Raw genomic sequence first — 23,496 nt, 5'->3', positions numbered from 1 at the left:
CAATGCAAGCTAGGGCAAAACGCCTTCTTTCCTATGTGCATATAAAAAAGTACCGGTACTGCAACCCAAATGAGATGAGGAAATATCTCAGGGCAGTCGGGTGCAGGATGAGCGGTCGCAGGCTGCAAACATAGTTGGGAACAAGGCTGACAAAGCTGAAATGTGTTAAACATTTGCACACACATGTAATTTGTCCTTTATGGGGAACCAATAAACTTTAAAGATATTTTATTTTTTTTTAATAAAAGCAAGTAATGAGTTGCGGATTGCGTTTTTTTAATTCTTACCTATGTGACCAGCATGGTGTGCGCTGAAAAAGAAGCACTGAATGCATTTAACTGTGAGCAATAGAACAGGATGAAATGTTGCTTCAATAAAGCTCCAAAAAAAAAAAAACAGTTGGTCCTTTCACACGGGGCGGATCGTTTTTTGATCCGCTCTGGCACTTTTTTTTTTTTTTTTTTTTACGGACACGGATGACACGTGTCATCCGGTCCGTATGTCCGCATATCATCCCATCCATTTGCGGATGATAAACGGAGATAATGTATGTCTATGGGATTGCAGATGTCAGCGGATGACACCGCTGACATCCGTTTTTGCGTCTGTTCCAGTTTTTTTAAAACGGAAGAAAAATAGGGTTCTCTTCCGTTCCAAAAAACGATACTGATAGGAAAGGACGCAAATCGGATGTCAGCAGATGGTCATCCGCTGACATCCACAATCCTATTGACATGCATTATGTCCGTTTTTTCATCCGCAAAAAAATGGGATAAAAAACGGACATATGTCATGGACATCCAGCTTGAATGTAACATCACCAAGGCACAGTAGTCCGGATGTCACACTATAGTTTACCTCTTCCCCTCACATTGGTGCATTTTCCTTCTGTGGAGTTATCATTTCTAATCCTTTTCCTAACATATCTGGTATGAGACCACCATCTTTGTTTTATGGCATCCCTCATGGAAACTAGCCTAGATTTATGCATTTGTATAGGAATTTGTCTCCTGTAATCTGCACTGTGGCATGCATTCTTGGGGTGAGAGTAGCAGTATCCTGAACCAATCAGGGCTTTATGACATTGATAATGCTTACAGGAGGTTCTCCCTATCTGTCCAATCACAGGATGTGGTGGATCCTAGACCAGGCTGTAGTATCTGTTGGGAGGTGAAGGACCAGGTGATGCATTGTGGTTAGAGTGCCTGGCTAGCGAGTATCTGAGTGTGTAAATCCAGGTAGAACATGTATTTCAAGTATTTAACTGTTTGCCTTTTAAAAATTATAATTATAAGTCATTCTTTCTTGGAATAATATTTTTTTTTTTTTTAATTCTGTTCGTCTGATTCTCATTTTTTTTTTTTTTTTGCAGCAAACACCTACCTCTTCATGGTGCAAGCTCAAGGCATAATGCTACGAGACAACGTTCGAACCATCGGGCATATGCTAAGACAATATACCAATAAAAATGGTACACTAAATGGAACAGGTAATGTCATCCTCTGATTCATCTGATTGTTATTTTATGTAATGCTTTCAACACATCTAACCCACTGAAAGTACTTTGGATATATTTTTTCCTTAGGCTCCTTTCACACGGCCGCTCCGTGTGAAAGGTCCGCTGCGGGACTTTTTTTTTTTTTTTCCACGGAGCGGATGACATTTCTGTCATCCGCTCCGTGTGCCCGCATATCATCCCATCCGTTTGCGGATGATATGCGGACATAATGTAAGTATATGGCACTGCGGATGTCAGCGGATGACACCGCTGACATCCGATTTTCCTTCCTTTCCGTTTTTTACACGGAAGGAAAAATGGGGTTCTGTTCCATTCGTAAAAACGGAACAGAACTGACAGGAGGAAAATCGGGTGTCAGCGGATGGTATTCCGCTGACACCCGCAGTGCCATTCACTTACATTATGTCCGCAAATCATCCGCAAACGGATTGGATGATTTGCCGCTCCGTGTGAAAGGACCCTTAATTTGCATGTTTTGGTTTAAGAATTTTTTGTTACTGTATGAAAACCTTCTTGCTAGAAAATGTCTCAGATATTACAGACAACATTGTACATATTACTGGTGTATCGTAAGAATATTCTACATTTAAAAGCTAATGCCACAAACCAAACATGGAGTGGTATAATAACTAAGCGAAGTCTGTAATGCCCACTCTAACGTCTTTTAACACAATCCAAGACAAAATATTGGGGCTATCTTTGATTCCTGTGCTTCAGTGTGTGCATATTTGATTTCTAAACATAAGGAATACATGCTTATTCCATGTAGCGGACTCCCTAAGCAGGGGAGCAAAGACAAAGTATGACCGCCCCAGTAGAAAAATATAAAAACCCAAATCTCACCACCAGGAGAGGGGCAAGAAATGGGCCTTTTAAATGATGACTCCCAAATAAATGCAAACTACAAAGTATATTAAAAAATATATACATAGTAATTTTTATTATTTAAAAAAACAATACAATATACAAGCATACATTGCACCAAAGGGCCAAATAAAGTCCCAGTAGAAAGATTGAACACACATAATATTGTGTTATTAATGGAAATCAGGACAAAACTGTTGTCGACCTGTTTCGTGGCACATCTGACCCGCTTCTTCTGGACTATTTGTTTGTCCACTTTCATTTCACAAAAATCTGTTAACTGACATATCAACTGTAAAAAGGATGCGTTCCAGTTGGGGGGAGACAAAAACCAGCTGCATCAAAGACCACGGAACCGCCAAAAATTACCACTTGCCCCACATCAAGATGAAATTCTGAGATGAAATCTTAGATCAGGGTTACTCAAATATAAACTTGAAAGGTCCACTTACCAATTTTCCATTCATTCCGAGGTCCGGAAAAGTGACCGTCAAATTCCAAATACAGAACGCCAACCTCAGCCCCTCATCCTGATTTATCATTTTAGCCATTGTGTCGGCAATGATGGAAAACAAATATATATGTGCACGTAAAATAAATCTATAATTTTAACTATACAGAATTACAGAAATGTTTTTGAAAAGATGAATGTATTTCACCTGCATATCCACTGAAAATATACAGCAAAAATTGTTTGTACTACTGTAAACCATAAAAATGAAGTCTCACTGCATTTTTAAAGAATTCTTTTCATATAATAGAGTGAAAATAATTCTTTAAAAATGCAGTGAGACTTCATTTTAATGGTTTACAGTAGTACAAACTATTTTTGCTGTATATTTTCAGTGGATATGCAGGTGAAAAACATTTCTGTATAGTTAAAATTATACATTTATTTTATGTGCAAGCATTCAGCATTCCCGCACTTTACTTGTCTTCCCAGTTGCTGTCCTTTCACTCGGAAGACACTTCAGAGCAATAGAAGAGTGGGGGAGCTTAGGCGCAAGGAGGAATAAGTTCTTCCTCCGCTGTGAATGCTGGGCGGCGGGCGTGTGACGTCAGGCCCGGACTGGGTCAAAAAATAGGCCTGGGCATTTGAGACTGAGCAGCCCATTTTTTTTTTTTTTGTAAACCAAAACCTTACTGTGTGATGAGGACCAAGACCCCTGCAGACTTATTGGAAGGCAGCAGACTAGCAAAGTACCAGAGAAGAAGAAAAAAAATATCTAGTGTCTAAAAAAAAATGGACATAATAAAACTCTGAGGTCAAAAGCTAGCAATCCTGCCCTTTAGAAGCTCCTGTATAGTACTTTACGATAAAAAGTGTGAGAAAAAAAAAACCCAAAAATAAAAATTCCTGGGAATTGCTTACATACAAGTGTGAATGAGTCACACAGCCGAGAATAGACGGACTTCAACAGTACAATTCTCCAACATGTGGCAAAGGCACTACAGGCTCTGCAATCATCAGATTAGTACATTTAATGTATGCAATGCAATCACAGGTGTATAGAATCCCTGATCTCCTACCCAGGGACATGTCAATCTTGGTGCTGTCTTGGAGCTCTCCTTCCCCTGTCTGGGCTCCTTTTCCATGTCCTTCATGGCTGGCTATGCTCCGGCTCGCCACTGTCCAGCTGATCACACACATGTGAAAGGGAGTTTATCCTGCCCTCTCCGGCCGGCACATGCCTCGGATCACTGCCAGGTCTGGAAGATGCCAAATAGGGACATACAAGAGACGGGCTCACCATCTGCCTAGAGGTGCGGGCCATGTGTACACTGACACTTAAGCCCCGTACACACGATAAGAAATTCGGAAGGGAAAATTAGTCCGACGACCGATCTGCCGATTTTCGGATTGTTGATATGGGGCTTTCGACAACCGACAGCCGGCTTTTCGGCTGACAAAATCCTGATGTGCAGGCTATAAAATTTTTGTCCTCCGTCAACACACGTCCGATTTTCGTCTCATTAGTACAGATTTCGACGGGGAAAAATCTTATGAGCAAGACTAGGCATGCTCAGAGAGAAAGAACACATACAAAACAATCCAACACATGACATCACTTCTGAAGTAGAATTCTGTCGTACGGGAAAATTTGTGTGCAGTCTAGAGCACATTCCAACCAATGGACACGCACTCTGGACAAAAGACGGACGACCAGTCGGCGGAAATTCTTAGCGTGTGTACGAGGCTTTATACGCTGCCCTGGGAGATCGCAGAACACACACTGCCCACCAATAGGGAGGCATTTTAGCAGTCACCGACAGCTGACTATGGGGCTGGCACACTGCTTAATGTAAAACCGTGCCGTGCGTGATGGTGAGAGGGGCGGGGAAGGGGGGAAGCTTTTACTCTCTCGCTGGTCCAGATTTAAGCGCGTCTGGGTCCGGACGCGGCCTGGAGTCCACCTATTGAGGACTCCGGTCTTGGATCATTCCAGGTTCAACGCATAAAGTGTCTGTGTGCACTTATTCAGAGAAGTTTTCCTATTAGTAGGTATGGCTCATGGGTTCAATCAGAATAGAAGAATATGGTCAGTCCCCACGTCTGATGCCTGGGTCTCCCGGGACCCTGCCAGCCACAAATGTGAGTTATGATTTTATCTCAGAATTTCATCTTAAAGTTGGGCAAGTGCCAATTTTTGGCGGTTCCGTGGTCTTTGATGCAGCTGGTTTTTGTCTCCCCCCAACTGGAACGCATCCTTTTTACAGTTGATATGTCAGTTAACAGATTTATGTGAAATTGATGTGGACAAATAGTCTAGAAGAAGCGGACAACAGTTTTGTCCTGATTTCCATTAATAACACAATTATTATGTGTGTTCAATCTTTCTACTGGGGAGTTATTTGATCTTTTGGTGTAATGTATGTTTATTGTATCGATTTTTGTAATAAAAATTACTATATATATTTTTTTTATATACTTTGTAGTTTGCATGTATTTGGGAGTCATCATTTAAAGGCCCATTTCTTGCCCAAACCTCTTTCTTGCCTCTCTCCTGGTGGTGAGATTGGGGTTTTTATATTTTTCTACATTACTCAGGGCTGGTTTCTCCCAAATTCATTGGCTCCTTATGCCACACTTTCTTTTACATGACCACCCCAATACTTGCACCTTCAAAAGTATTATGGCAATGACTGCTCCAATATTTTTATCCTAATCTGTTTTTTACCCCTTCACAAACCGGCCATTTTTTTTTTTTTTACAGTTGTATACCAATGATCAGTTCTAAAAATATGCACTGGCACTGTACTTGATGACACTGGCTGGAAAAGGGTTAACATCAGCGGCGATCAAAGGGTTAACTGTGTGCCTAGCTAGTGTTTGTGCACTGTGTAAGAGGTGCTTTAACTAAGGGAAGGCATGGATTCACGTCGCTGCTTTGCAGGAACACCTGATCCATTCCTTCTGTACTGACAGAAAGGCAATCTGTCTTTTTTTACAAAGGCAGACTGCTGTTTCTGCTTGTGTAATGAATGATCAGCGGGTGGCGGCGGACATAGAGTTTGAGACCTGCTGATTGGCAAGTCAGCGGTGGCGCACATTCCTGCAAGCTACCTGAAAGCGCGGAATCACGCGTGTGTGTGTATATGTATATATATATATATATACATATATATACATATATATATATATATATATATATATATATATATAGTGTCTGTGCACAGTGGCCTCCCTGTAGCAGTAAAATTGCTATAGGGTGGTTGGCAAGTGGTTAAAGTCTCACTCTGTGTACTTTCCCGTTTCAAGCTGTTTTGCTTATAGAAGTCTGCAGATCTCTCAATTGAATCTTGGACAAAGTATACAGTATAAGATAAGTCTCTAAAAAAAAAAAAAAAAAAAAAAAAAAAGATAAGTCTCTGGAAGCTTTTATATTCACACCAGGCACAATGAAAATGCATGCATTATCGCATTTGACTTAACAGCCTAAAGGCAACCAAAATGAAAAAGATAACCTGCTCAAGGGACATAACCTACAGTTGGTAGTTGGTGGTAGATGTCCCTTGTGCTCATTTCCTCTTCTGTTAGTTGAAATACTCCTTTGTCTATGCCCCACACCCCAATCGTAATCTTCCATTGCGGCAGGAGGTAATAGAACTAAGTAGCTGTTACAGGCTTTCATCAAGCGAGCCATGCTATGTCCTTTTCCCCAGCTCTTTGAGTCACAGAATTCATACTACAGATTCTATGAATAAAACAGGATCTATGAATGGAGGGCAGGCAGATGATTGAATCGTCCACCCACTCCATTCATAGATCCTGTGTCATTTATTGAAGCTTTAGTATGGCATCTGTGAATGGAGCAGCTTGGCTGAAAGGGTGGGCATAGTCAGGGACTCTGGATAAGAGCCTGTGGCAGCCCCTTAGTTCTTTTTACCCCCACTCTGCCTGAACGTGACAGCGGCAGGGTGTCGGAAGCCCTGGACAAAAGAGTATTTCAACTAACAGAAGAGGCAACAGCACAAAAGACACATCCTACTGACTGTAAGTTATGTCCCTTGTGCTGATTTTTGCTTTTTTTTTTTGGCTGACTCTTTAATACATGTTGCAGTGGGATTCAGATTTATGTATGGCTTTAATAATTTCTCCATGATGTCTATTTGCAAGCGAAAGGTATACGAGGGCTAGTTTTACTTGTTCAGACACTGTAAATACTTCAGTGTGTATAGTCTAAGGATAGGTTCCTTTTGAAAAGCCTTGCCACTGTGTGTTAAAGGAGAACTATACTGACCACAATATTTAGGCAGCTATTGCTGACCATATTTTGAAAACGGTAGTTGGGTGGATGTAATGCTGAACCATTGGCTTTAGTACATTCAGCGATACCTACCCAGAACAAGTCTGCCGATCAGAACACCCGACTTCATTCACTCAAACACAGCTTGTCACGTGATTCAATCTACTGAGCCCCGGTTCACACTTGTGCGTGTGCGGGGTTCGCATGTAATGTCGGAGCGCACTGCTCCGACATTACATGCGATCAGCTGTGCGGTGCGAGTTTAGCCATACAAACTGTATGGCTAAATTCGCATCGCTCCCGCAGCAAACACGCACAGGAGGCATTTTTGCAGCCGCATCAGGATCGGATCGCACAGAGGTTCACACTTGTGCGTTCCGATCCTGTGCGAACTGCACGATCGCACTGCGATATGCGATCAAACTGGGGGTGTCGTTAAGATTACATTGACACCCCCAGCGTATCGCATATGGCAGTGTGAACTGCCGGGGGTGCGTGTGCGATGCGGGAACAGGCTGCGAATTCGCAGCCTTCCCGCATCGCATATATGTGAACCGAGCCTGAAGGTTAGAGACAGCCAGATAACAAAGTTTTTTAGCTGAATGTATTATTTCCCCTCCCTTTGCGCTTGTCTGGTATTCATACTAACTTGGTGAGTGTACGTTTTTTTTTTTGTTTTTTTTTTTTGTAGTAACTTCCCTGTTTCTAGAAATAGAATGATGTTTTTGAGATGTCATATTACATGTAAAGCCTTTGTTTTTTGATGATCTTCATAATCCCTGGATTCCTCCCAGAAACTTTAAAACAAAATAGTGACCTAGCAGAACTTGATGTATAGTGTATGTATGTGTAGATTAGGGCAGGACAGTCTAAAAGTGTTTTTACTACAAAGAGTTGGGGAATTCCTGAAGGCTTCTACAACACCCTTTAAATTCTGTTGGGGCACAGCTTCAAAAATGTCAGTACTTACACCCAATTCATTTTCCTGTCTGTGGCTGGTATTCATCTGTGTTTTTACTGGGTAAGGATGGTCCATACCGCAAACTTCTTCCCCAGTGCACTCCAGCCCTGCATCCTCTAATTGTTCCAGTCCTCTGACGTGGATTGTCCGGGACGCCAAAGAAAGTGTCCGCATGTAGCGCTGGGAGGAACACCGTGGAGACCCAGGAGCTGAGGGAGGAAGTCCGCTGTACTGTTTCTCCTGTCCCAATGGAAAGCAGCGTGGACCAAAGTGCAGTAGAGGCGGCGTTGATTGTGGTGATGTCACAGGACCCAGGATGCTTAGTGACGCAATTCGGAGCACGTGCCGTGCTGAACCTGAGCATGCGCGCTCCTTTCTCAAGCTGGACAGTCCATTTGTAGCCTTTTTCTTATAGTCCGCCGGCCGGAAGTGCAGGCTGGTATATAGTATATACTTAATTTCTATGTGGTGCTGACACATTTATAGATTTCATTAAAAAGCTTTAAATACTTTTTACATGTTATTACCAGTCTAGTATAATGTATTATGGCTTTTATTAGCTTTGATATACTATTTTATATTTTATATAATTTTTAATGAAATCTATAAATGTGTCAGCACCACATACAAAGCATGTGTATACTATATACCAGCCCTCACTTCCGGCTGGCAGACTATAAGAAAAAGGCTCCCCGTGGACTGTCCAGCTTGAGAAAGGAGCGTGCATGCTCGGATTCAGCACGGCACGTGCTCCAAAGCGCATCTCCCCATTCCATAAAATACACTAACAATAAGAGCTGATGAACAGAAAAAGTTGGGCAGATCAGTTAACAATTACCGACATAGATTATATTATATATATATATATATATATAGAGTCTTATATTTGACACCCTTTTTGATAAGCGAACGCAACAATATCTGGTTTGATGCATGTAAGTAGCACTTCTCAAGGTTCCTATAAGATATTTTGGTTCTTATTTTACCCTTCATGTGCATCTCCCTTGAAAATATTCGCTCACAGATATAAGTGCTGCCGAAAACGAATGACCAGAATAAGGCATAATTGTGAAGAATAGGAGATTTTTCTTTGAGAAGATAATACTTTTAAAAGTCCAGTAAAGAGACACTGTGAAATTTTTCTTTGGCCGCATCTGTTTGCTAAGTGTAAACGCATTTTTCCAAAAAATGTAAAAAAATAAATTGTAAGTTTACGATTTTTTGCTAAGCTGCATTCACAGCCATCTTGGACTTCATATTGGATGCCCCTGATATATACATTTCCTTATGTTTTTCCTTGATGAAGGGATGTTATTGGACCCCCAAGAAACATCGGTTACTATTTTTATGGTTCTTTTGACTTTTAGACTCCGTTCACACTAGGTCGGATCCGACTTTGGGGCGACCTGTGAAGTCGCGTGCAGCGCGACTTGCACGGACTTCATAAAATGAATGTCTATGCAAGTCGCTCCAGGTCGCCCCGAAGTAGTACAGGACCCTTTTTCTAAGTCGGAGCGACTTGTGTCACTCCTATTAGAACCGGTCCTGTACTAAACTATGGGACACGACGGTGCGTGACTTGTCAGGCTGACCAAGTTGCCTGACAAGTCGTACCAGTGTGAATGGAGACTTACTGGAATAAAATTGTGTGATGTGGTGGTTCATTTCCTTCTGTTTTGCATTACAAACCAAGGAAACTGCAAAGATCTGTTGGAGTGTAGAAACCACGTGCCTACTAAGTAGATCGCTTACATGAAAATCATTCCAATACTATTGAATAGCAGCACCAAACTTGTGATCTCTCCAGTTTTCCCCATTACCTTGGTAGTCATTGTAGGTGGCAGATCATTCTGTCGTTCCTCACTGCTCATGAAATCTTTAGCAACCTCTGGAGGAACTCTAATGTTCCACAGAACCCTCGTTGAGATCCTGCTTTGGATCTGTGTGTTTACATAGACCAGGTCAAATTAAAACCAAATGATTTATATGATTTGCATGTTAGTACATGAAACGGTGTCCTATACTTTTATAAGGCTGGTAGATTCCATCACTTCATACCCCTGTGAATACTTATCAGAAAATAACATCTATCTAGGCAGTTCATATTCAAGTTCAAGCTGTTGCTATTTATTCCATTCTGGAAAACAAAACCGGAAGCTTTGAACAGCTAATAACAAATTACCCCTTATAAACCAGAAAAAAGATTGCTAATGGATTGGAGGAACCAATATTTTATTCTCTGCATGAGTAGAACTACTTAATGGAAAAAGCTGTGCTGTTGTCATGGTACAAGGTTCTCTAACTCGCAGTCAATGGTTTACTTCTGACATAAATAGATCCTGCAGCTCACAGCAGAGGTTGTGTTTAAAGCATTCAACTAGACAAGAAGTATATCTTCTCCCAGCGGGTTTTGCTGACTTGGAAAACCAGTGCTGATGTTTCCTGTACACATTTTCAGTAAAACATGGAAAAGATGACAGAAGATACCTTTTCCAACGAACATATCCACATGGACAAGTTAATTGCAGAGAACTGATATATATTCATCCTTTGGGCAGAGAACAGAAAACTGCATTGCCTTTTGAAAGGTTTTCTGGGTTTTATCCCAGAATACACCTTTGCATGGTACTGTAACTTGTGTAATGCAGAACTAAAGGTACAAAATGACAAACGGCGAGCAGACGGGCTATTTAGCTATGTTTTAGATGCAGGGCTTTTTTCAGTGGGAACGCAGTTCCGACACCTCTAGCATTGATGTATGTAATGGCAAGGATACTGGGATATGCTGCTGGGGGATCTACTGTTGCTGGAAGGGGTCTATAGTTGGGAAGGTCTGTTGTTGCTAGTGGGGGAATCTATTGTTGCTGGGGAGATCTCCTGTTGAGGGAGGTGTCTATTTTTTCTGGGGGAAATCTACTGTTGAGGGAGGGCTTTATTGTTGCTGGCTGCTGAAAGGTCTATTGATGATGGCTGCTAGAAGATACATTTTTCCTGGCGTGGGTCTATTGCTTTGGTGGGTGCATCTTATTTTACTATTTTTCTTGTTCTAATTAACAAATTCCATACAAATTACTTGGCAAAAAAAAAAAAAAGATACTTGGTTCTGGATTCTCTAAAAGAAGCTAAACTTGGAGGTTGCTAGGGGTTGGTACCAAGGGTAGCTCAAAGGGGGGTAGGGGCAGAGACAAGGGGTAATTCAGAAGGGGGGGGGGGAGTACCTGCACCTATCCTCTGAGAAAAAAAAGCCCTGCTCGTATGCAATAACTTGCCTGCCTGTTCACAGTCGTCATTAAAATGTACAGTGAGCTGTTCATCCACATTCTTGACATTGTGCCTGTGTGCTGCGATGACTGACATCTCACACCAGCAAATCAAAGACTTGGCACCTGGAAGAAGCTGGGGAGATGATGTTGGTGCCAATGAGGGACCTAGCAAAATCAGACCATTGATAGGGAGGTGGGTATCTGAGGATTTAGTTCCTCTTGCAGGCTTTGATCACACCAGTGCGTTGCGGGAATTTTTGCAAAATTGTATGCTTTCCCACAATGCACAAAAACACACTGCAGACATATGGCGGTACCCAACAGGACCCACATGCATCTTTCAATGTACGCACATAAAAACATGGTGCCACGTTAACTTTCAGTTTGATTTGAGAATCATACAGGCAGTTTTTATTTTTTGCATGTTTCTCATGCATAGGGCAGTCCATTAAAATGAATGGCTACACTAAATGTGATGCGCAAAAAAAACACATGCACTTGATTGCACCTCTTGGGGTGTAGAAGATGTCATCCCTATCCACTTCAGGACCAGCGATGAACCTGTACTGGAGTTTGGGTGGTTATACCGGGATGATGCCTGCAGATGCAGGCATCACTCCGATACTGGTTTTTAGAGTGCTCGGCTCTCTTGTATAAGCAATCCTAGCGGCTAACTAGCCTCTCTCCTTCTGCCTTTTGCGGCTTGTTTAGGTTCTCTCATCCCACCAGGAGATCCGAGCGACCAGCTGGTGTGTCTGCTGGCTGGTCAGAAAGCTGAACAAACCTGGGATCTGCTTTAATCACTCTCCATTATGTTAACCCAAAAGCGATGACCTGACATCGCTTCCGGTTTACCTGGATGGAAACGGTGCCATTTTTAAAAAAGCAAAAGCATTAGAAAACGCCAATCTTGGTGTTTTGAATGCTTTTAATAGCATAGGAGGGATTTGGGGTCTTATAGATCCCAGATCTCTCCATAAATAGTACCTGTCACATGCTTATTGCTCTCGCAAGGATGTTTACTTTCCTCTGACCGTAGTTAAATTGCTAAAAAGAATTTAAAGCAAAAATGTACAAATAAAATAAATTAATAATAATAAAAAATAAAAATAATTAAAGTGCAGTCGTCCCACACATGTGAGGTATCACCATGAACATCAAATCATGGGCAGTAATTCTAGCTATTGACCACCTGTGTAAATCTAAACTTGTAATCTGTAAAGACTTTTAAAGCGTCGCCTATGGATAGTAAAATGTATGTAGTTTGTTGCCGTTGCATGGGTGTGCGCAATTTGTTTGGTATCTATTTACATGGCGTAACATCATCTTTTATATTTAACAAAAAAATTGGATTATGTATTGTGTTTTTTTTTGCATTAAAAAGAACTCCAGGCAGATATAAAAGTAAGGCTCCATGTACACGGGACGTTGTTAAAAGTCCCTTTGAATGCTGGAATTTTTAGGACGTTTGAAACGTCCGTTCAGTCGCGTTTGTACTGGCGTTTAGCGGGCGTTTAGCAGCGTTTGCGGGCGTTTGCGTTTAGAAGCGTTCCTAGAGGTCATAAAAATTATTCCCCTTTAAAATGGAAAAACGCGAACGCTAAACGCGGGTCATCGCGTTCAGACGCGTTCGGACGCGTTCAGACGCGTTTGTGCATTTGAAACGCCGGGAAACACACGTTCGAACGCAAATAATTGCGTTCTAAAAACAGTCCCTGAACGCAACTGCCTGCAAATGACTGTAAACGACCTGGTGTACATGGACAGATAAGATAAAATGTAGATGGGTTCAGGGGCTTCTAAAAAAAACGCCCAACTGCTCCTAAACGGCCATTTCCAGCGTCCCGTGTACATGGAGCCTAACACTTTTTGCAACTCTGCGAACATTAGAACATCCTTAAATGTAGTATTTAAATGTAAGCAGTGTACTGCAGTCCAAGGTGCATGATGATGGGAGGGGAGAGCAAAGTGACGGATAAATGAGTTCATCAGTGTGTTGCTTCTTCTTTCACAGTCTAGTCACAGAATGAGGAGTAGGCCTGAAAGTTAAACTCCAGCAAAGATCAGACCCCTTCGCCTGCCAGACAGGGCTGTGCTGTGTGGCAAAGCTGTGTATATTTTAGGCCTGATTGGACAAAAATACCAATACAAAACATTTTGTGGATAAACAATTATTTTCTATATATTTTCTTTGTGTAGTTCACCTGCTGGATTTCACCTTTTACCTGCAGATAAGATAATAAGATTACGTGATGCTAGGGGGTGGAGTTTAAAAAAAAAAAAAAAGCAAACCAAAAAACAAACATGTTATACTTACCTGCTCTGTGCAATGGTTTTGCACAGAGCAGCCTTCTTTTTGTTTCCCCACCGACAATCCAGGCCCCTCTTTCCCTTCAAGTGCCCCTGATAGCAAGCCATTTTCTATGGGGGCACTCGAGCAGGCTTGGTCCAGAGCTGCACTCCTGTCAATGGACATTGTCCATTCACATGTCGAGAGTTGCTCAGCCCTGCCACCCGCTCTCTCCTCACTGGAAGCCAATGGCTCCCACTCCTGTGTAGGCCAGTGAGGAGAGAGAGACCCTCATGCTGCTCTCATGCACATCACTGGATCAAGATGGGCTTCAGGTGAGTATAAGGGGACACGGGGGAAGCTGCACAGAAGGTTGTTCTTACCTTAAAGCAGAGCTCCACCCAAAAGGGAAAGCTCTGCTTATCTGCCTCATCCCCCCCCCCTCCACTGCCACATGTTGCACCTTTTTGGGGGGGGGGGGGAGTAGCGAGTACCTGGGTTTGAACTCAGTCGTCAGAAGTTCGGCCCCCCTCCTCCTTCCCTCATAGCCAGCCCAATTAGCTTTGCGCATGTTCAGTAGGAATCAGGCTGTGGAGCCGTATGGGTTCACTGACGTCTTCCCCTAGTGGAGATGGTGACGGCAGCACCATTTAGCCAATTGAGAAATCAGTTGAAGACACCACTGGGTTCCTGGACAGGTAAATGTCCTAATATTAAATTGACAGCGCTATATAAGTACCTGAAATATTAATAATATTAAAAGTCAACAGAATACAGTATTTGTAGCTGCTGGCTTATTTTTTTTTCTGCAGGAGCCTGGAGCTCCTCTTTAATGCAATAAAATGCAAACCTCCTGCCTTTAGAACCACTTTAATTCAGACCTGGGCAAATTGCAGCCGTAGGGCCACATCCGGCCCGTTGGCTGTTCTTATCCAGCCCTCAATGCCTCCACTGTCAGCATGCAGTGAGGAAGATGACATGTTCAGAGAGGAACACTGACGAAAGTCCATGGAGACAATACAGCAGGGAGGCGCGGTTCTAGTGGGAGAATGTTGCCTAGGAGTCATCCTGAAGCTCTCCCGCCTTCCCTTTGGAAAATGAATTGCCCACCCCTGGGTAATTAGTGGCCCTGTGAGAAAATTATATTCATTAGCAACTCAATGACCATAAGCTGACGTTCTGGTTACAAGGGTTTGGCCTCAGAATGTAAGTAGATGACCTTAGTTACTATCTCTTTCTGAAAGATCACAACCTGTCATTTTCACAAATACAAAAACTGTCATTGCAAATCAGTGTTACCATTGAAAGTAGAAATTAAAGCTGATCTTTAAGGATTCTTACAAATCTGCAGGAATAACTGCCTGACCACAAGTCCAATATAGTAAAACTGTGTTATTAAACTGGTAGTAAGCTCTTGCTGATGAAGAAAATAAATGTGTCCCCCGGTAGGTTTAAGCCATAATGTACTAATATGCACTGTAATGTACATTATGAGAGACTTGCCTAAAAACGGAGCCCTCCAGCGCTGGGCTGTCAGGGCTTTCTCTAGTCCCCGGTAGTGTCACAGGGGTTGGCCAGGTATGGAATATGTATACATGCATTGGTACAAGCTAGACCAACTATGAAAAATATCCATACCTGGAATTCAGCTTTATTATTATTATTTTACAGGTTTTATATAACGCCAACAGTTTATGCAGCACTTTACAACATGAGGGCAGACAGTATAGGTGCAATACAATTCAATACATGAGGAATCGGAGGGCCCTGCTCATTAGAGCTTTCAATCTAAAAAGCTTTAAAGGGTTAGTTCACATTTCAGAAAAAATGAAAAGGTAAACGAACACCCTACACCAGTGATGGCGAACCTTGGCACCCCAGATGTTTTGGAACTACATTCCCCGTAATGCTCATGCACTCTGCAGTGTAGCTGAGCATCATGGGAAATGTAGTTCCAAAACATCTGGGGTGCCAAGGTTCGCCATCTCTGCCCTACACCCTTCCCACCCCCCAGTTCCTGCTGCACTTGCCTGCATGGGTGATAAAGTTTCACCATCTGCAAAGGCTGGTGCAGCGGTCCTGCTGTATGAAAACCACCCTGTTCTTCCTCTACTTTCCTTAGGGATCCTGGGACAGATCAGGGCAGTTCTGATTGGTCAGGTGCTGGCTTGAACTAATCGGAACCGTCTTGGGGTACCAAGGATAAGAAGATAAAAAACAGCGTGCTTTTCAAACCCCAGGACCATTGCATTGGGCTGTGCGGACAGGGAAAATCTGTTACTCACGGTGACACAGGGGAGTAGGGTGTTGGTTCCCCCTTCTTTTTTTTTGTTGAATAGGTGAACTAGCCCTTTAAATTTAATTCACTTGTTTCCATGCGGCCATCGGTAGTAATGTTGTCTATAGCTGTACTGTTTTCCTCTTGTTCACAGAAGCAGCTGAGATACTGCTCTTATGTTTTGCTATTGTAGGAACCACCTGAGACCAACTTGTCACCTTGCTGCATGACGGGAGCAGCTGAGATTAATGCCTGGTTGTGACCTTTTATGGTTGCACTTTTTCTTAGGGATTTGACAATAGTAATGGTCACCATGACTAAATATTTTGAATTATTTATTGCATGTAAAATGCATGCATACTTGGAAACTGGTAATACATTTGAATCATAATGATGTGACCTGGCAAGTTAAGGACAGGCCTGGAAATGTTGATGATTAAAGCAGACAAGTTATAATCTTAGTCAACATGGATTTTACCAGCAAACTGTCCCTGCAGTTCGGAAATTCTACCCTGCAGCTATAGTACAGCCTGAAGATGAGAGAGTCTGATCAGCTACAACGCATATTTGCACTGACGGATCTGACAGATAGGATTATAAGAGGCCACTCATGACTGATTCTGCTTCTTACAGAGAACATTTAATGTAATGGAACATACACCTAAACCAGGGGTGTCCAACCTGCAGCCCAAGACAGCCCAACACAAAATCACAAACTTACTTAAAAATGTTGATTGATTTATTTATTTTTTGGTGGGGGCGGATAATATTTTTGGAAAAATGGATTTACACTTAGCGAGCACATGCAGCTGAAGGAAAAATTGTCGGTGACTCTTTACTAGACTTTTATACGTTTTATCTTCCCAAAGAAAAATATCCCACTCTTCACAATCATATCATCGGTTTTAAGCAGCATCTATATTTGTGTGTGTGTGTGTATAGATATAGATATATATATATATTTGTGAGCAGCTGTTTTCAAGAAGGAAGAACAGGAAGTGCAAGATTAGAACCAAAAAATCCAATGAGCACCTTGAGAACTCATTGAAAATTGTTACTGCTAGTGTCAATTGTCACACTAGTTTAATGATGGCCTTTTTTACTTTTATAATGAAAAATATATAAAAAAAAAAGTTTTATTACTCAGGTACATTATCTATATTAGTGATCATTAACTTAAATTAGTGATCTACCTGACTTTTTCTGCTCATCTGCTATCTTTATTGCTAGTGTGGCCCAAGACAATTTGTCTTCTTCCAATGTGGCCCAGGAAGGTCAAAGGGTTGGGCACCCCTGGGTCTAAACGGTAGCAAATCTATTTACCATGTAATGTACTATCCTATCTACCTTCTAAATCCACTTTAATTTTTGTCTCCCATGCTCTTCCTCCAAGATATTGCAGCTCAGTGGGAGTTATTTTTAGCAACCAAGGCAGAGCTGTCAATCCAGAAAGCAGTGGGCAGGACTGGGTGTGGCTGAGGGCTGTTTGACAAACTGCAGGCCTGTGAATCAACAGTGACAATGCTGATAGCCACACCCCCTGCATCCTTTTTATTTTATTTGTTTCATCTCCTTGTAGTGCACTCAGGTACAGCCTACATCTGAGTGACAACTCTGCTCTGAATTTAGGAGCAGTGCAGCGTCATTGCCACACCATCACAGGAAGTTACATTAAGTAAATTCCACTAGCAGGAACAAGAGGTATTTGTGCAATGTTGCAGAAGGACTAAAGGAAAATGATCAGTGCAGCTGTGCTTATAATGCTATACTTCAGCATATTGGTTAATAGAAGATGGTTCCTCTTTATTGGCTCACTGCAAGGTGTCTTAATCCAAAAACCTACATCCTCTGGTTCATGCCTGTAGACAACATACATTTCTTTTACTTATTTTGGCTCATTATGAATAGTCAGTCTTGCTTATTCTGATGCTATTTTGCACCCATATCTGCCTTAAAGTATAAGTTCACCTGCAGTAAGGTTTTCCAAAACCCCCCTATGCACTTCTAAATCCTCTAACTAGTACATAGCAGTGCTCCTCCTGTTGTAAATGGTGCATGTCCTCTCATTACAAATGGGGGGGGGGGGGGGTCTCCATAAAACCCACTGGCCCCTCCATCCTGCCATTTGCAGGATGGGCTGAACATTCCAATAATGTGATCCCTAGTAGCAACCCCAGGCATGCATGGGCAGTGCGTTCTGTTGGCTCAGCAGCAGCTGCTTCATTCCATATGTGTGCATGATCTACTTCTCTAGCCGAGATAAACTAAAGGAGAAGAGCGCACACGGATATCTCACCATTTACAACAGAATGAGCGCTGATATGTACTATTCAGGGGCTATAAAATTGCATAGAGGGATTTTTGGAAAATATGCCTGAATGTGAACTTCTACTTTAATGTAAGACCTCATGCAAATTTAAATGTTTAGGATTAAAATGAATGGCACCTCTAGTGAACAGGGAGACTCAGAGGGTGCGGATGGCCAGCCATACAAGTGATTGTACGTGGCCATACTTGTGCAAATACTGACGCTATTCTGCATAAGCGATCCCCTATGCATTTTCCCAAATGGGCTGTGCGCTCATACTCCTAAGTGGGTAAATACCAATGCACAGGAGCTTCATCTTTTACACACAAACAGCCATTCACTTGTATGACTGGCTGTATGTCTGGTATGGGAAAGCACCAGGCATTTTATGCGTCGGCACTTTTGAGTCTTTAAATGTCCATGTGCATAAAGCCTTTATTTTGTGTACAGACCAGCCAGTGCTAAGGTAGCTATTATGGAGAATATGCTGATGTTTGGTGCTGCACATTGTTGCTTCCAACCTCCATGATGTTATTGAGCAGACAATTTCCAGAACCGTTCAGGTTATAGAAACTATGCTTGTTTTTGTTGTATAAGACACTTTACCAGCAGCAGTAATGTTAGATGGTTGACAATGAAAATTTGGCACAAGTCATACTGCTGGCTTTTAACTGACTTAGCATTTAGGAATGTATGGGCTTGGCAGACCTTGTTTTATGGCACCCTTTTGAAAAACATATTAGCCGTACCTTGGCTAGCTTTATCACAAGCAAGTACTCCCCCCTGCTCCAGTTAGCATGGCATCATTACCTATGTAACTATGTCTCATGACTATATAACAAGATCAGTATAAAGGGTATTCCATTTTGCCACTAGCGCTTGATGCCATAGTACTTGCGTGATGCAATGCTATGAGGCTCATTGCTTCCGTATTATAGGAGGTGTGTGAGTAGTTTGGCACCATGTTGAGGAGCTAGGACTTGGGAGTTGGCTTCTTCCTTATTTTTATGTTCCTCATGCAACTAAACACCTGTACACGCGATCCGTACAAGGAACAATCGGTCGATTATCTGTTTGTTGGTATGGTGCTTTCAACAGCCGATACCAACTCTTCGAACAAAAAAAAAAAAAACGAAGGTGCAAGCTAGAAAATTTTTATCATAAGTTAACCCAACATCCAATGTTCATTCAATGTGTACACTATTAATATGAAAATAATCAAACATTGGTGGATGTGGCTTGAAGGATCACGTACATTATATCACTTCCTCTGCTACTACACTAGTACGTAGCTAAGTTTGGCTACGTTTGCCTTTGGTAATATAATTTTTGGTTACAACACATCCTAAAACGGACCTTTGTGGAAAATTGGACGATCATTCGTCCGATTTTCTCATATTGTGTACTAGGCTTTAAACTAAATTTGCCAAGTGCTGGGAGAGCTACTTAAAAGGTCATCTGTGTTAAAAACGTTGCTCTTCTGTGTTTTGTCACCGCACTGTTAAGATGCCATATATACAGAAAACTGCCATTTCTTGACTGACCACAGCTGGCTGTAAATTCGAAGCCATCTGTTTGTCTTACACTTTATACCATCTGAGCAAACAAAAAAAAACTTCTGTGCAGTAAGTCTAGGAAAAGGTTTCCCAAATTGTGGATCCTAACCCCGCTACCTGCTAAAGCCAATAGATTTTTTTTTGTAGTTTTCATACATTGATGATGGCTTATTTTTATTTAAGCTAAGGTCATAATTCATGACCTATATTACATTTCCAAAGTATTCCATATAGCAGGGTGATAGGACCTAGGTGTTAAGTTTAAGGTCGCTGATTATATGCATTGCTTGCAATATACAGCATTGTGGTATTCTGCTTTAGTGTTTTATGGTGATTTTATGGCATTTCCAGCTTATCTGTGTGCGGCGGGGTGCTAAGATACCACTTTGATTGTCACAGTCACCAGTTGCTGCTAGAAGTTCGGTAGGCCGTTTGCCTTTTGTTCCCATTTTGGCAGCAAATGTAACAACTGAAAGCTCAAATGAGCTGGGTAGTCTGATAATGTAATTGTTTTACAAAGTGTGAGGCTGTGCTGAGCCTAGATACTGGAATAAACAGACAGGACCTAGGAAGCTTCATTAAGCATGTCACTCAGATGAACATGTATAAAAGTTATTAGAGTAGTGTCATTCATTCTGCTATGATCTTGGTAATGCTAATATTTATGCCGCAATACATTTCTGTGTTTACGTGGTGAAAGGTGCAACTTAGACCTCATTCACACTTGCAGTGTCATACAGGTACATCTCAAAAAACTTGAATATCATCTAATTTATTTCAGTAATTCAGTTCAAAAAGTGAAATTCCTATATTTGTATATAGATGCATTACACACAAAGTGATATGTTTCAAGCATTTCTTGCTTTTAATTTTGATGACTATGACTTTACAGCTAGTAAAAACCCAAAATTCAGTATCTCAGAAAATTTGAATATTACATAAGCGCAATAAAAAAAAAAAAAAAAAGAAGAAAAATATATTTAAAACGGAATTTCGAGTTGAGTTTAATGATCATGGTATCACTTTGCTTGATTGGCCAGCAAACTCTCCTGACCTTAACCCCATAGAGAATCGGTGGGTTATTGTCAAGAGGAAGATGAGAAACACCAGACCCAACAATGCAGACAAGCTGAAGGCCACGATCAAAGAAACCTGGGCTTCTATAACGCCTCAGCAGTGCCACCGCCTGATCGCCTCTTTGTTACGCCACATTGATGCAGTAATTCATGCAAAAGGAGCCCCGACCAAGTATTGAGTGCATACTATACTGTACATGAACATACTTTTCAGTAATCTAACATTTCTGTTTTAAAAACCTTTTCTCTATCGTTGACCAACGCAGCTCCATATTCTTCTTAACCATTGGGTTATGCTGCCCCCTACAAGAGTAGGACCCTAGGCAGGAAAAAACTTTACTACGCCTATGGGGCAGTCCCTGCAGGCATACACCTACTCACTCTGCTATAGGATTCAGTTTGTTTCTGCCTAGTTTAGGAGTAGGACCTAGTTCCCAGCTGGGACTTCGGTCTTAGCTTGTTTTTTTTTTTTTTATTTTAAAGGGAACCTTTGTTAAAATGTTTTAATTTTTTAGCTAGTTATATTCGTGAGAGAACTGCAATCAAAACCGGACTGGGTTTCCCCTCAGGGTCGCAGATTTCCCAGGGTCGCGAGTCAGTGGAGTTGTTCTAAACGCAATAATGGTAACCACGCATGGTGTGGCTGAAAAGCTGGTCTGCGGACCAGGCTTCTTAAAAGGCTCTATCAGATCTCCCCTTTATGGGGGTCAGCCTATTTGGGTCTTTCGATGAACTGATCAAAGGACTCACAGGTGGGAAGAGTACTCTTCTTCCTCTATCTGCCAAAGGCAAGTCACCACCTAATAGACAGGGTCCTTATTTTTCAGCTCACAGGCGGCCTCTTCGTGCCTTCAGCAGGCAGGAGAAAGGACCTAAGCCATTTAGGACATCTGGGGGTTCCAAGAAGACGTGATCGGGTAAGCCGAGAACAGGCCCCTCCAGATCTGCGGACAAATCTCCATCTGCATGAAGGGACGCCCTCACCCGTATCTGGGGTGGGGAGACGTCTTTTTTTCCTGTCCAGAACCAGGGACCTCCTTAGTTAAGGACAAATGGGACCACGGTCTGCTCCGATCGGGTTACAAGATCGAATTAAGGTCCCGACCGTCGGACAGATTCTTCCTGTCCAATCTACTTCTATCTTCAGATCGGTTAAGGGATCTACGAGAGGCGGTACAAGATCTGCTGTCCCAAAGGGTGATTGTGCCGGTTCCATCTCTGGAACGCTTTTAAGGGTTTTTATTCAGACCCGTTTACTGTTCCCAGGAAAGAAGGGAACGTGCGTCCAATTCTGGACCTTAAGGCTCTGAATCGCTTTGTGCGGGTGAAGAGGTTTAGAATGGAGACCATTCGCATGGTAGTGGCTTTCCTACACCAAGGGGACTTTTTGGCCTCTATCGAGATCGAGGACACATATATGCACATCTCTATTTACGCTGGACACCAGTGTTTTCTTCGCTTCGCTGTAGGAGAGGAACATTATCAATTTGTGGCGTTACCTTTGGTCTCACCTCCGTCCCTCAGGGTCCTCACTAACCTGTTGGCTCCAATATTGGCATTACTGTGACAGTGGGGGATTGCGGTACTGGGGTACCTGAACAATCTCCTCTTAAGAGCAGACTCCCTTTTAGTTCTGGTGGACGATCTGTCAATCACTGTACGGACTCTGCGAGAGTTCAGTTTGACCATCAATTTCAGAAAATCTGCTCTGGTCCCAGCCTCCAAAATGGTTTATCTGGGACTGACTCTGCACTCAGCCTCTGTGAGAGTGTTTCTTCCCCCGGAAAAGCTGCAAAGTTGCAGAGGGCAATTTGGTTGCTGTTATCCAGCACTCTGTTCTCATTGCGGACTTGCATGCAAGCTCTAGGCCTGATGGTGTCTACCTTTTGGGGTGGTTCGGTTTGCTCAGTTCCACATAGGACCTCTGCAAAGGGGTATTCTTGTCAAGTGGAACAAGGATCCAAAATCTTTGGACAAGTCCTTTCTTCCATTGTATTGGACCACGGATGCCAGCCTGTCCGGCAGGGGGGGGGGGGGGGGTACTTGGAAAGCTGTGTCTCCAGGGGACCTGGACTCTGAAAGAGTCCAGACTTCCGATCAATATTCTGGAACTCAGAGCGATCTTTGCTTGAGTCACTGGACAAATCGTCTGCAGGGTTGTCCAGTTCAGATTCAATTGGTCAATGCCACAGCTGTGGTTTACGTCAATCATCAAGGGGGCACCAAGAGTGTCCTGGCGGCCCGGGAGATGGTCGAGATCTTAATATGGGCAGAATATTTTTTTCCTATGATTCAATCCAACCCATGATTTTGTTCCAGCCCTCTCCTCTGTGCATATACACGGAGTGGAGGACTGCCAGGAATATTACTCATTAGGTGTCATTAGGTGTTGGATCAGGGGGAATAGTCCCTGCACCCGGAGGTGTTTCACCTGTTGTGTGTCCGGTGGGGGACACCCGATGTAGACCTGTTAGCTTCTCGGCTCATCAAGAAGGTACAGAGGTTTGTTGCCAAGTCTCGGGATCCTCTGGTCGACGCCACAGACGCACTGGTGGCTCCTTGGGGTCAGTATTGGCTGATCTATGCTTCTCCTCCACTGAAACTTCTGCCGAGGCTTCTGCACTGAATAGTGG

At 42.5% G+C, this 23,496-nt stretch overlaps 1 protein-coding gene across 1 annotated transcript in view; it reads left to right on the top strand.

The window, feature by feature from the left end:
- The window catches only part of B4GALT6 (beta-1,4-galactosyltransferase 6), a 148,710-nt gene that overhangs the window by 78,063 nt on the left and 47,151 nt on the right, over positions 1-23,496 (top strand). The window contains exon 2 of the mRNA XM_082258603.1: positions 1,373-1,489. Within this exon, the coding sequence (XP_082114729.1) occupies positions 1,373-1,489 (117 nt within the window). The remainder of the gene's footprint in view (positions 1-1,372; positions 1,490-23,496) is intronic.

This window comes from Pelophylax lessonae (genome assembly GCF_965119305.1).
Source record: "Pelophylax lessonae genome assembly, chromosome: 5".
In the NCBI taxonomy this organism is placed as follows: Eukaryota; Metazoa; Chordata; class Amphibia; order Anura; family Ranidae; genus Pelophylax; species Pelophylax lessonae.
The sequence above is the reverse complement of the archived record's forward strand: the minus strand, read 5'-3'. Positions and strand labels throughout refer to the sequence as shown.